At 44.8% G+C, this 14,083-nt stretch overlaps 1 protein-coding gene across 1 annotated transcript; it reads right to left on the bottom strand.

The window, feature by feature from the left end:
• Positions 1 to 2,429: 2,429 nt before the first annotated feature.
• Positions 2,430 to 14,032, bottom strand: LOC147028031 (keratin, type I cytoskeletal 18-like). Its single transcript, XM_085877967.1, has 8 exons — positions 13,420 to 14,032; positions 11,658 to 11,740; positions 11,361 to 11,517; positions 8,754 to 8,921; positions 6,670 to 6,795; positions 6,225 to 6,445; positions 3,837 to 3,867; positions 2,430 to 3,440 (listed from the first exon to the last, which is right to left on the bottom strand). The coding sequence occupies exons 1-7, from the start codon at positions 13,918 to 13,920 to the stop codon at positions 3,846 to 3,848; spliced, it is 1,278 nt and encodes a 425-aa protein (XP_085734093.1). The 5' UTR covers positions 13,921 to 14,032; the 3' UTR covers positions 2,430 to 3,440; positions 3,837 to 3,845.
• Positions 14,033 to 14,083: the final 51 nt, after the last annotated feature.

Below are 14,083 nucleotides of genomic sequence, written 5' to 3'. Positions count from 1 at the left end.
TGCCATTTGTTGGTTGAAGCTTGATGTCTACCCTCCCCTCCCATTTTTTCTTGCTAGCCAGCCTTATAAATTTTGTAACATTTAAAAAGCCATAAGGGTGTTAAATCCCCTGCACACCCCCCTTTCTGGCATCCGTTTTCCTCTAATCGATTAAGGTTACAGTCTGCATTGATGAAGGTTGTGAATGACTTGTTAATGTAAAGAATTGGGAAGGAGCAAGGAGGCGATAGTTCTTTTTACATTTCCTTTGACATGTAATGCATTCCAAAGTTGTGTATAAAAGTTAAACTCGTCATGCAAGTCATTTAAAGTTAAATTCCTACTTTGGGTTGTACACTTTGGGTCAGTTTTTTTTTCACTTGGACATTTCCTGATTTTGCTTGAAATGTATAAATGCTTGCGCTTTTGAAAGTTTTTTTTTCTCTGTTCTTTGTTGTATTCTGCCAAATGAAGCAGTCATCGCAAGGACATATTTTGCAGGAAGTACCACACCCAATGGCCAAGATAATTTCTGCTGTTTATTGGCTCATAATCAAGGTTTACAATTTGCTTCATTGATAACAACTAATCTTCCATCTCAGAAGGCTCATTTACACCACGTCTTTGATTGCACTTGGGACCGGGCAGGGCAACTGGGTAGGGCATTGAGTGGAAAGAGACCCCCCCCTCCCCGCTCGAATATTCGGGTTGCTTAGAAATGGCCATTCAGTGGCGTCGTAATAATGTAATGAGTGACTTTATTTCAGAGGAAGGAGGGAAAAATGGTAGACATTCTACAGTCTGTGGAGACCAAAAAAAATTCAGTGTCATTTAAGTACTGCATGACGTCACTCGTAAATTAAAATATGTCTGGCGTATTATTTATTTGCTGGGTATGATGTGGGAATGCCAAATGGCCTATCATCATCGCTGCAGGCCCTGTCCCAAGTGGCCTTGAAGAAGAGTTGTGCAACTTTTCTGGCTTGTCCATTTTCATTGCCAGACTCTGCTGTCTGATGGTATGGTTGATGGTGATTTATATTTCGAGCTTATCACACATACATCGATGGATCTCTGAGTTACTTTTGAGATTTGGGTAAATAAAATGTATTGAGAGAAGAAAAAGGGAGGGGATTTAGGGGAAAAGCAGTGGACATTATCTCAGGGAATGTCTAATAACCAGGACTATAGTATAACCAGAAATGATCCTAATCTCGCTGTGATCCAATCGCATGAATGGCCGACGAAGAAGAACTTCTGTTCTTCAAACAGAAGAAGAAGCTTACACAAAGTGGCAAAAGCGTAAAGACCCTCAAAATAAAGATAATATATGTTTGAAGAAGGAAATCGTGATAACAAAGAATAAAGTGTATGAACAATAGTGAAAAAGCTTAACGCTATCAGAGGAGCAGAATAACATTGTCAAAATAGCCAGGCAGTGGGTAAAGGATGTAAGGGGGTATGATCAGAATTTTTGATAAAAACAGACATCTCGTGAAAAAAATTCATTGAGAAGGAACATCAAACTTACTTTGAGAAGCTCTTGAATGAAGAAAACGAATGGGAGAATGACCTGGAATGTAAAGAAGTTGAATTGGCTATTTGAAGTTTAAAGGAAAGGTAGCGGGTCCGGCTGTATTGTTCGTGGAAACGATAGAGATGGCTGGATATGTAGGAATCAAGTGGATGATGAAGTTGTGTAGAAATGTCTGGGAACGAGTGATCCCTGAAGATTGGGCAACTCTCACTGTTGTGCCGTTGATCAAGATGCAGGGAGACCTTTTTATTCCCGATACGTGAACACCCTGCATCCCATGCATGTAGCAAACAGACTTTGGAACGCTGGCCGCATTTTCCATCCAATTACCAGCAACTCTGTTAAAAAAAAAACAAATCTCCATTCGTTTTGGCTTCCAGTGATGAAAGTTTTGTGTCGATTGATCAAGCGGTTGCAGAGAAAACGATTTTAAAAGCGAATGTAGGTGAACAAGAGAGGAGGAAAAACCAAAGTGAGGGTCTCTGCCAATGTTCCACAACATGGTCAAGGATTGTTTACTAGTTATTCTAATTTTACAGAGGAGTTAAACTAACAGAGCAGTCATTGAAAGTTTGAACATTTGAAAAGGTTGTTGAAAGAAGATTAAGTATAGTGGTAAATATAGACAACAAGAAGTTTGTTTTTACGTCAGGAAGATAAACAACAGAGGCAATTTGTATTTTTGACTAATACAAGTATTTGGTAAAGAAAAGGAAACTGTGTCGTGTTCGTGTTGACCGAGAGAAAGAATCCGATTGAGTAGGAAGAGCAGTCGTTGAATGGGTTCTCAGAAGGTAACTCTTGGAGGAATAAATGGTAAAAGTAGTCATGGGAAGCCATATCACCTTGAGACGATCCACACTGTTTGTGTAAATTTTAAAGTAAATGCACAAACACGATAGTTCGTTGTGTAATTTTTATTATTATTGTATTTATTATTACAATCACTGAAATGTTTATAAATCACTTTAAGCCTGTGGTTAATTCGAGTAAGCAGTTCTTGCTTTTAAAAGCCAAGCATGTTCTAACAGAGCAGCAAAGCATTTATCAAACGGATTACTGTGACGTCACAAATGCAATCTTCCTTTATTAATTAATTTATTTTTAATTGCCCTGACAATCTCCCTCTCATGCTTCTGCAGGTTAGAAAAGGGTGTCCAAAGGAAATGGTTTTTGTGTGATTGGTAATGATATGGAATAAACCATTGCTGACATGTACTTGGGACAAACAAAAGTAAAACGAACCCCCACCACCCTTAATAAGACCGAAGGTTGTCCTCATTTTCATGTCTGCTAATTGAAAGGAAACCATTTCTCATACGAGGTGATTATGGTGGCGCCCGGTGATTATGGTGGCGCCCGTGAATTTTGGATTCCGGCATTTTTCACAAATCGAATCACTGCTCACCTCCACTCATCTCGTTCCTCTTTTTCCCCACCTGTGGAACAAACTCCTACATCCTCTTCAATCTCATTCTTCCCTCCAGGTCTTCAAAACAGCTGTTCACCACCATATAAGATTGTCCCCAATTCTAAACCATGATCTTTTCTACTCCCATTAGGACTCCCCACGTCCCCCCCCTCTTTCCAGGTTTTCCTTTTTGCTTCGATATCCATCTTGTCCACCCCTGCCCCTCATTCTTTCCAACATCCCATATTTGTCCAGGTTTGCCTGTGTTTTGTCCCTCAACCCTGCTGATGGTGTCCCCACCCCTCTCTCGACTGTTCCTTTTATTCTGTTACGTTCTGATCCATTCTATGTTCTAGCTTTCTCCATAAGTCTTGATATTTTAATCTGGATTTAATTTCTGTAATCGTGGATTATCGTAGAACAAATGCTTTGCACGTATTGTTTTTACGCCTTGCACCGACTTGTTATTCTTTGGAGACCTCGAACATTGATGAGGACAAAGGCCTTCAGAGCCTGCAACCAGAAGGAAGGAAGGACAGTTGGGTAGGGAGGGAGGGGGTTAGAAGTGGATATGAGCAAGGCCTCCAGAACATCAAAATAGCCATGGATAAGGAAGTGGTTTGAGGAATAACCTATAAAAGGGCAACAAAATGTCACCAAGGTGGAGACAAGAATAGTACAGTCTGGATAAGTCTAATGATTAGACGTCAACCTGTGTTGTTCAGATGATCTGTTCAACTTTACTTTCAGGAAGCGTTGCTTTTCATTGCATAGTTTGAGTTTAATGAAGCAAAATCCATGTAACAGTGCAGTTCCTACAATACTGGATTCCAGAAATTCCTCGTGGCACTATTTTGGTGTGGGGCCTCTCATCTCCAGGTCATGTGGTGGTGTGTCGGAGATACTTACCGCACCGTGCTAACAGCTACTGGTTCTTGTTCTGGAAAAAAGAAAGAAACAAAGAATTAAAGCATAAATATCCAGATGTAAACCTACCAACAGCGTCTTGTTTCCTTAAATTAACTTCACTTCTTCAACATGATGGCATTTTCTGCACTTTCATGCATTTGGTTCTTATCAGATAAACATCAAAATGCTTTATCTGTATTCATCATCAATCATCCATGTCCTACGCAGAGCGTTGGTGCTGCTGAAGCAGTTATGAGACAACAATCCTGGCCAGGTCACCACTCTGACTCAGGGAGTCAGGGCAGAAATCTGGCCTTGGTGCCAGCGATAGCTGCCTACTCTTCATGAAGGACACAATGCGATCTTCAACGTCCACCGATGAATGCTGGCAGATGGGATTCGCATTTAACATCCATCCGAGTAATGACACACACTGATGAATCACTCCACCTGTGAAATACCAGTATGATAGTTTATAGCCAGGTCTGGATTGAAACCCAGGCTCGACAGCTCCGAGGATGGTGTGTACTCCTACTAGGCCATCCTCCCTGCCTGAATCTGTTACAAATTGCAAGGTGGGCCAAAAAAATAACGATAATTTCAAAATATGTGAATGAATACAGCACTGGATACTTTCTGCAAACTTTAATCTTTTCTCTCTCTTTTGGGTTATGACGTATACACACACTTTAAGAGATGTTAAAAGGCAGTCACTGTCGCATAAAACGAGAGGGGGTGGGGGCAGGCCAGCCAGCTAAACACAAGTGGTGAGGATGTTGAACACATCTGCGAATTGTTTGAGGGCAGTCCCCACAAGTCCAGTTGGATTCAGATGACAATTCATGAGAATAATACTTTAAGAAATTTTCTTTCAGACAGCAAACCCCATCATCATATCCAATTTCATTGTTTGTTTTTTTTTAATTACGGTTTGACTTTGGAACAGTAATTTGTGGACAGAATGTACAATTAAGTTGTGTAATAATTTCCGTTGTATGCTGAGCGTTTTGCAGCATTCTTGATTCGACATAGCTCTATCAACAATTGTGTTATCTCTTCAGGGAAGAAGTTAACATGATGTTGAATGTTTTACAAGTAATCTCAAGTTAAGCTCGTTAAAGTTAATGCTTCTGATATGAAGGAATAATCAAACCAATGGTACTTCTGGGGTGGCATGATGGCCGAGAGGTGTGCACACTCACCTGTGAACCTTCTCGCCTGGGTTTCAATGTCGACCCGGCTATGAACTGTCATCCTGGTGCTTCACAGGCAGGATGATTCATCAACGTGTGCCGTCCTTCAGGTGGATGTTAAACTGGGTGACCAGTTTGCTTGTTTTCATTGCCGGACACTAAACATCTCACGGTGTCCTTCGCAATGAGTTGTCGAACTATCGCCGGCACCCTGAACAAATTACAAATCCCTGCCCTAACTTACAGGGGGCACTGCACTAGTGCCATCGGTGTGTCCCCAGCAAATGTTGCTACCTGCAGTCGTACGCTGCAATTACCAAATAAGGAAAATGGTACTTCTGAGGTTGCAAAACTTACTATAACCGTAAGGAATTTGTCATTTTGGATGTTTTTCAAACCCCTTGCAGCTTACAGTTGCTCACACACACACACACACACACACACACACACACACACACACACACACACACACACACACACACACACACACACACACACACACACACACCTCGTCCACCTAGTTTTGTCATAACTCATCCACAACTTTTTAAGACCTTGTGCTATATCTCCTTTTTGGCCCAAATCTCTCAATGGTGAAGAATTTCTTTAACAAGCTCAAAAGAGCTAAGATCCTCGTCCTCTTAATGATGACGTCATAAAAACGAATATGACGTCATTGTGATGTATCAGGTTTGCGATAAATTAATTATCTGTGCTCATGCCCGGCTTGATTCCCACAAACAAAATTCAAACAGCTTGCCTAGTTTTGGAGATAATGGTATAGGCGATTTCCATTAGCGGCGATATTATGACGTCAACTTTTTTTCTCGGAAGAATTTCCAAAATCGGAGATGGTTACTGCCTGCGCAGGGTATTTTTACATATATATGCCAAGTTTCAGGAAGTTTCGATGAAAACTGTAGGCTGTGAAACAAAAAAAGTCCACAAGAACAACAACACGAGTAAGACTTGGAGATCCTCCACGAGGACCTAAAAAATTAAAATTTCAAGGAACCAGATGTTCACCAAAATCGAATCAATTCGTCTTTGTCACACACCCAACCTGTCCACCAAGCTTCATCCGAATCCGTCCAGAACCTTCTGGGGTATTCTGGTCGCAGACACACGGATGGGAGGAGATGGGGGGTGAAAACATGACCTCGGTCCACCTCTGGTGGTGCAGGTAACTACTCACTGTATGTCGCCGTGCTCCAGCAGGTTGTGGTATTCGGCAAGCTCTTGTTCCAGTCTGATCTTGGTGCTCATCAGCTGCTCATAAGCACCGAGCTGTTTTTCCAGCTCTTCCTTGAGCCCAGCCAGGGTCGATTCATACTGGCCCAGATAACCTTTCATTCGGTTTCGTTCCGAGTTGAAATGTATCTCCACGTCGGTTAACGACTTCCTCAGAAATTCTTTCTGTGGGAACATGGAGAAATATTCTTTTATTTTTTTCATAATTTGTCCACATTTCAAATTTTAACTCGTTACCCTCGGTGATCCTCGACTGGTGGACCGAAACCACCAGGGTTGCTAGGCCGCGCCCTCCCTCCTCCTCAACTCCCAGTCGCAGCACACTCGAAACTGCCCAATCATGAAGACCTTATGCTTTGGGATGTTGTGATCCGTTGGGATTCAGAGACCTTGGTGCCTGAAGAGTTAATGGTGAGCTGCAGGTTGTGATGTTCTTGACGTAGAGAATGAAGTTGTTCATTAAGAGGATTTAGTTCCGCTTCTCCTTGTCCCACCACCTCTTTAATGTTTTGTATCTGAAACAAACCCAAACAAAAATAAATAGCACCAACGACTTGAGCAAGAAAACATAAATTCGTTGAAGCCTCATTTAAACTTAGCAAAAGTCTTTTCAATTGATTGGCATCTGATGTGGTCTTTAATCATTTTAATTGGGATCCAAACTATTGGGTGGTCACTCGACTACCGTTATTGGGTGGTCTCTAGACTACCGTTATTGGGTGGTCACTTGACTACCGTTATTGGGTGGTCACTAGACTCCCGTTATTGGGTGGTTACTAGACTCCCGTTATTGGGTGGTTACTAGACTACCGTTATTGGGTGGTCACTCGACTCCCGTTATTGGGTGGTCTCTAGACTACCGTTATTGGGTGGTCACTAGACTACCGTTATTGGGTGGTCACTCGACTCCCGTTATTGGGTGGTCACTCGACTCCCGTTATTGGGTGGTCACTCGACTCCCGTTATTGGGTGGTCACTAGACGACCGTTATTGGGTGGTCACTCGACTCCCGTTATTGGGTGGTCACTCGACTCCCGTTATTGGGTGGTCACTAGACGACCGTTATTGGGTGGTCACTCGACTCCCGTTATTGGGTGGTCACTAGACTACCGTTATTGGGTGGTCACTCGACTCCCGTTATTGGGTGGTCACTAGACGACCGTTATTGGGTGGTCGCTAGACTACCGTTATTGGGTGGTCGCGAGACTACCGTTATTGGGTGGTCGCTAGACTACCGTTATTGGGTGGTCTCTAGACTCCCGTTATTGGGTGGTCACTAGACTACCGTTATTGGGTGGTCGCTAGACTACCGTTATTGGGTGGTCTCTAGACTCCCGTTATTGGGTGGTCACTAGACTACCGTTATTGGGTGGTCGCTAGACTACCGTTATTGGGTGGTCACTAGACTACCGTTATTGGGTGGTCTCTAGACTACCGTTATTGGGTGGTCGCGAGACTACCGTTATTGGGTGGTCTCTAGACTCCCGTTATTGGGTGGTCACTAGACTACCGTTATTGGGTGGTCGCTAGACTACCGTTATTGGGTGGTCTCTAGACTCCCGTTATTGGGTGGTCACTAGACTACCGTTATTGGGTGGTCTCTAGACTACCGTTATTGGGTGGTCGCTAGACTACCGTTATTGGGTGGTCGCTAGACTACCGTTATTGGGTGGTCACTAGACTACCGTTATTGGGTGGTCGCTAGACTACCGTTATTGGGTGGTCGCTAGACTACCGTTATTGGGTGGTCACTAGACTACCGTTATTGGGTGGTCGCTAGACTACCGTTATTGGGTGGTCACTAGACTACCGTTATTGGGTGGTCACTAGACTACCGTTATTGGGTGGTCGCTAGACTACCGTTATTGGGTGGTCGCTAGACTACCGTTATTGGGTGGTCGCTAGACTACCGTTATTGGGTGGTCACTAGACTACCGTTATTGGGTGGTCACTAGACTACCGTTATTGGGTGGTCGCTAGACTACCGTTATTCTCAGGTTTTCTGTATGTATATATGTAATGGACAGCTCTGGAAGCCAGAGGAATCAACCGATTTTGATGAAACTTGACTAGTCGGTTCATACCAGGATCGAGTTCTCTGCTTTTGAGCACCGTTGCTATGGACGCCACCGTTGCTTAGCAACGGGACTTTGAAAATTTTGAAAAAATCCGAAAAATACTTTTACATTTTTTTTTTTTTTTTCAAAAATCGGCTCCAGTGTTTAATGCGCATTATAATCAAACGCTTTGGCAAAAATGTTCAGCGCGATCCGTCAAAAACTGTATGACTGGTATGCAATTATGTAGCGACCACGGACGTCGCGTCCCGGGTTGTTGGAGTGGTGGTCGACGGGCCTCACTAACATCGGGATCCGGTAAGACCCATGTAAAGAACGTCCCGGGTTGTTGGAGTGGTGGTCGACGGGTCTCACTAACATCGGGATCCGGTAAGACCCATGTAAACATGACCCACCTTCTCACGATACCAGACCTCTGCGTCCTGTTCGTTCTTTTTGGACAAACGGTTGTACTCTTCCCGGATGCTCGTCAGGACGGCCAGAAGATCCATTCCTTGGATCGAATCCACCTGCACGTTGCTCAAGTCTTCCACGGCGATGTTGGCTTTGAGTTCCTTCACCCTCTGTGAAACATGGAGGGATTCCCCCCAGAGTGTTACACCATGGGGCACGGACAACCACCCAAAAGGGGGCATTGAGCGATGGTTTCATTTTCACAAGTTCACACAACACTAACATCCTCCAGGCGATTGATTATTATTCTTGATTTACTTATGTTTGGATATTTACTGGAAGAAGACCAGGTCTCTTGAGCTGGAGGTCTTCCTGGTAATCCACTTATAGTCCTTGAGGACACTGACCTGATTGCATGAAGCATCCTTAGGGAAAGATTTCAGGATTTACTTAACTATTTCCTCAAGTTTTCCCTAATGTACACAAAGAATGTGCGGATCGTTGCATATTCAAATATTCCTGATGTTTTTCCTGAAAATCTTCGTTAAACTCAAGTGAGCACCCCCCCCCTCCCCCCTTTCCACCCATCCTTTGACCTTTAATCCCCCAGGAGTCATTTTCCACAACAATATGTTTTAAATAATTTATTTATAAACTCCATCGAACTGACAATCCCACGGATGATATCTCTGTTGATGTAAAGGTGTGGTCTGGTGCAGGTGCAGGTGCAGGTGAACGAGTTGTTGGTCCGTACTACTCGAGTAGTGAGTTCTACCTTCATGGTGCAACATTTATGACTTCGTGTTCACGTGATTTCGACACCAATTCAATCGACGCGAACCCCGGGAAAAAGGTGAACTCTGTACGTAATAGATAGACTTAAAGTGGCATGTTACTGGGTTCATGACTCGTCAATCCCACGTTGGAGAGAGACGTGTGGGGGGGGGAGGGGGTGTCCCGGTTTACCCTGTGGACCCATGTCTTACCAAAATCGAGTGATTTTTCACAATTATACACTATTTATAGTTATAGTGTAAGTAAACATAAATAACTTCAGCAACACCCATAATACAACTATACAAGGTATTGTCTCTCTCTCGTGCTTGGGACAAGCCTCCACTTGTGCTCCTGGCTCTTCCTGAAGCCATTATTGTAGGACGCTTCGCCACTATTGAGTTTTGGGACATCTCTTCTTCTCTCTAATTGGATGTCTATCCTCCCTCTCTCTCCCTCTCTATCCCTCTCGCTCTCTCTCTCCCTCTCTCTCTCTCCCTCTCTATCCCTCTCGCTCTCTTCTCTCCCTCTCTCTCCCTCTCTATCCCTCTCGCTCTCTCTCCCTCTCTCTCTCTCTCTCTCTCTCTCTCCTCTCTCACCCTCTCTCTCCCTCTCTCTCTCCCTCTCTCTCCCTCTCTCTCCCTCTCTCTCCCTCTCTATCCCTCTCACTCTCTCTCCCTCTCTCTCGCTCTCTATCCCAATCTCTCCCTCTCTGCCCCTCTCTATCCCTCTCCTCTCTCACCCTCTCTATCCTTCTCTATCCCTCTCTCTCCCTCTCTATCCCAATCTCTCCCTCTCTGCCCCTCTCTATCCCTCTCCTCTCTCACCCTCTCTATCCTTCTCTATTCCTCTCTCTCCCTCTCTGCCCCTCTCTATTCCTCTCCTCTCTCACCCTCTCTATCCTTCTCTATCCCTCTTTCTATCCCTCTCTCCCTCTCTATCCCAATCTCTCCCTCTCTGCCCCTCTCTATCCCTCTCCTCTCTATCCCTCTCTATCTCTCTCTCTCCCAATCTCTCCCTCTCTGCCCCTCTCTATCCCTCTCCTCTCTCACCCTCTCTATCTCTCTCTATCCCTCTCTATCCCTCTCTCTCCCTCTCTGCCCCTCTCTATCCCAATCTCTCCCTCTCTGCCCCTCTCTATCCCTCTCCTCTCTCCCCCTCTCTTTCTCTCTCTCTCCCTCTCTATCCCAATCTCTCCCTCTCTGCCCCTCTCTATCCCTCTCCTCTCTCACCCTCTCTATCTCTCTCTCTCTCCCTCTCTATCCCAATCTCTCCCTCTCTGCCCCTCTCTCACCCTCTCTATCTCTCTCTCTCTCCCTCTCTATCCCAATCTCTCCCTCTCTGCCCCTCTCTATCCCTCTCCTCTCTCACCCTCTCTATCTCTCTCTCCCTCTCTATCCCAATCTCTCCCTCTCTGCCCCTCTCTATCCCTCTCCTCTCTCACCCTCTCTATCTCTCTCTATCCTTCTCTATCCCTCTCTCTCCCTCTCTGTCCCTCTGTATTCCTCTCCTCTCTCACCCTCTCTATCCTTCTCTGCCTCTCTCTCCCTCTCTGCCCCTCTCTATTCCTCTCCTCTCTCACCCTCTCTATCCTTCTCTATCCCTCTCTCTGCCTCTCTCTCCCTCTCGTTTGACTAGCACAGCAACGGCTCCGAAGGATTTTCTTACCCTTAAGAAAATCCTTCCCTGAGGAATTCCTCAGGCTTATTTATACAACAGCACTTAAAGAGATCCTTCACTCAGGAATCCGAGTGTACTTTAAGGGGAATCTTTCCTTAAAGATGAGGGAATGTTATGCAACTGGGCCGGTGACCTCAGTTCTCTCTCCATTGTACCTCTTTGTGTTGTTTCTTCATCATCACCAGGCTGGCCACCAGGCTTTCATTGTTCCCCTCAAGTTCCAGGATGTTGAGGTTGATGCTGTCTATCTCTTTTCTCATCTCGTTGATATCCATTTCGATGTTGTGGCACAGATTCTGTTCAATTTCCAGCCTGGAGATGGATGGAACATATGCTCATTGTGACGTCATAGCCCACACAGTGCTGTTTGTGTCCCACGCTTTCATCGAATGGTAATCGGTATCATCCAATCCCCTGGCAGCGTGTTGAGGGTGCGCTTCATGGTGACTTACTTGATTTGGAAATCTTTGATCGAGAGATAGTTGGTCTCAGCTTGCATGCTCAGATTGGCATTGTCCAAAGTCAGTTCAGCCAGCTGCAGAACATCATGCACCACAAAATGGCGTCCATCCAACACATCCAGTGCAATCACAGTCATTCTGAAGTGTCTGCATTTTACAGTGATCTGTCTTTATGAACACTAATTGGACCTAACAGGGAAGTTTATTTGCATACTTCGTATGGTACTCTTCGATATTGCCAAATGTGACCTGGAAAAGCTGTCTCGCCTGGGTTCGAATCCCGACGCAGCTAGAAACTGATGAATCACCCTGCCTGGGAAACACCGGGGTAGCAATGTGTGTGCCGTCCCTCGGATACACGTCCAACTGGGCATCCCGTCTGTTGGCATTCATCGGTAGACGTTAAAGAATCCCACGGCGTCCTTCGTGGAGAGTAGGTGAGCTATTGCTGGCACCCTGAACAAATTCTTAATTCCTGCCCAAATCTGCAGGGGGTACTGCATCAGCAGCACAGCCACACCCTCAGCCAATGATGCTATCCAACAGCCTTGTGCTGCATACGAAAGGAGGAGGAGAAGAAGAAGATGGCATCATCAAACTAATCAAAGAGGAATCACAGATCACGTTATTTATTTATTTAAAACAAGATGTGTAGTAGGACAAGCTTCTGAGAATCTAACGAGTTTCAGGTGAGATGTGCTCGAGTTCCTACACTTGTAGCTGATGTAATTCACGGCTATAAAGGGGACAATAATTGTCGATAAAATGTTGTAGTTCTTCATCGACAGTACAACAAATTTTTGTGATTGTCATGAAGTCCAAACTCCACAATCCCAAAACAGTGTTTGAACTCGAACGGTACTCAGTAGAGCGTACATCTCCACCAGGCTGAATTGTATCCCTCTAATAGGCTGGATCTCTGCATACCGACCTGAACCAAAATCGAATCGACTTCTTGTAAACCACCCAACTCATCCACCATGTTTTGTTATAATCTGGCCACAACTTTTTGAGATATTGTGCTATATTTAGGTTTTGGTCCTAACTCTCAAAAGTGAAGATTCACTTTAAAAAAAAAAATTCAATTCTAGCATCCAGATCTGAATCTTCACCAAAATCGAATCAATTCCTCCTTGTCACACACCCGACCTGCCCACCAAGTTTTGTCCGAATCCGTCCACAACTTTTTTGAGATATCCTGCACACAAACAAACGGACAAACAGACAGGGGTGAAAACATAGCCTCCGTCCACTTTAGGTTGCACAGTTAATTACCAAATTTATTCTAGTATTTCTCCTCCTGCCCTCTCACCCCTCTGCCTAATCCCTACGACTACAACCACAGGTCACGAGCATTATTACCAGAAACCTTCCTTTCTTATCGTCCCCAAATTTAAGCTTCAACAATGCTTCCAGGAGGTCCATTCATTCCTACCTCTCTTCGCTTGCATGTGGAAGTGGACCCATCTTCCTAAGTATGTCTCGTGTTCTTTCCTGCAGACCTTTAAGTCAGCTGCCAATTTCGACTGCTTCATGGTCTCTCCTATTTCGAACTATGACCTTTAACAGACACCCGCTAAGATCCTCTCATTGTTTCACTTGCAACTCCACTCCTCGTGCTTGGTGATCCCATGATTGTCGTCATGACTCCCGATTGTCCCACTCCCTGCATATTAACCATTTCCCATTGTTTTTGCACTTTCATGAGCCTCGATACCTGCTTGGAATAAAAAAAAGAAGAACGAACGCTCACCTGCACACGCAGCTCCTCCAGATGCTTTTCCTGAGATTCCCAGTCGATCATCTCCGGACCGTAGCTGGTGATCAGGTGCTTGATCTCCATTTCAATCTTGCTGTTGTAACTCTCCAGGCTCCTAACACGCTTCAGGTAGTCATCCAGGCGGTCATTGAGCTGCTGTAGAGTCTCCTTCTCGCTGTGGGCCAGCACCATGCTTTGAAACCTGCTCGCACCTGAACCATATCCGGGACTGAAAGCGGACGATACCGAATGAGCACTTCCAGAGGAAAAGCCTCCATTGACCCACTTGCCTATGCTTTGGAATGAATGCCTTGAACCTCCTCCGAGTATGGATGTTCGGCTGGAGAAGGATGATTGTTGCCTGCTCCCGACGGTGAGACTTTGACTACTGAATCCATGTTTTCTAGGAAGAGAACTTGTTCTGTATCTGTCTATGCCGGATGTTTCCATGCTGGAGACACTCATATTGCTCAACATTCGCTCAGTTTGATCCATTTTGCTCGAGTTGTGCTGCGAGTGGCTTCTTTGATGTAGTGACCAGATATAGTCTTACCGCAGAGCTGTTGTTAACGTGAGGCAGCACCACCTTGCTGGATCCAGGTAATGTTTCATCCATTAGATTCCTTTTATGGAGGTTTTCCACCTTATCAGCAATTAT

This window comes from Eptatretus burgeri, chromosome 4 (assembly GCF_056783735.1).
Source record: "Eptatretus burgeri isolate ZD-2024b chromosome 4, Ebu_testis_v1, whole genome shotgun sequence".
Lineage (NCBI taxonomy): Eukaryota > Metazoa > Chordata > Myxini > Myxiniformes > Myxinidae > Eptatretus > Eptatretus burgeri.
The sequence above is the reverse complement of the archived record's forward strand: the minus strand, read 5'-3'. Positions and strand labels throughout refer to the sequence as shown.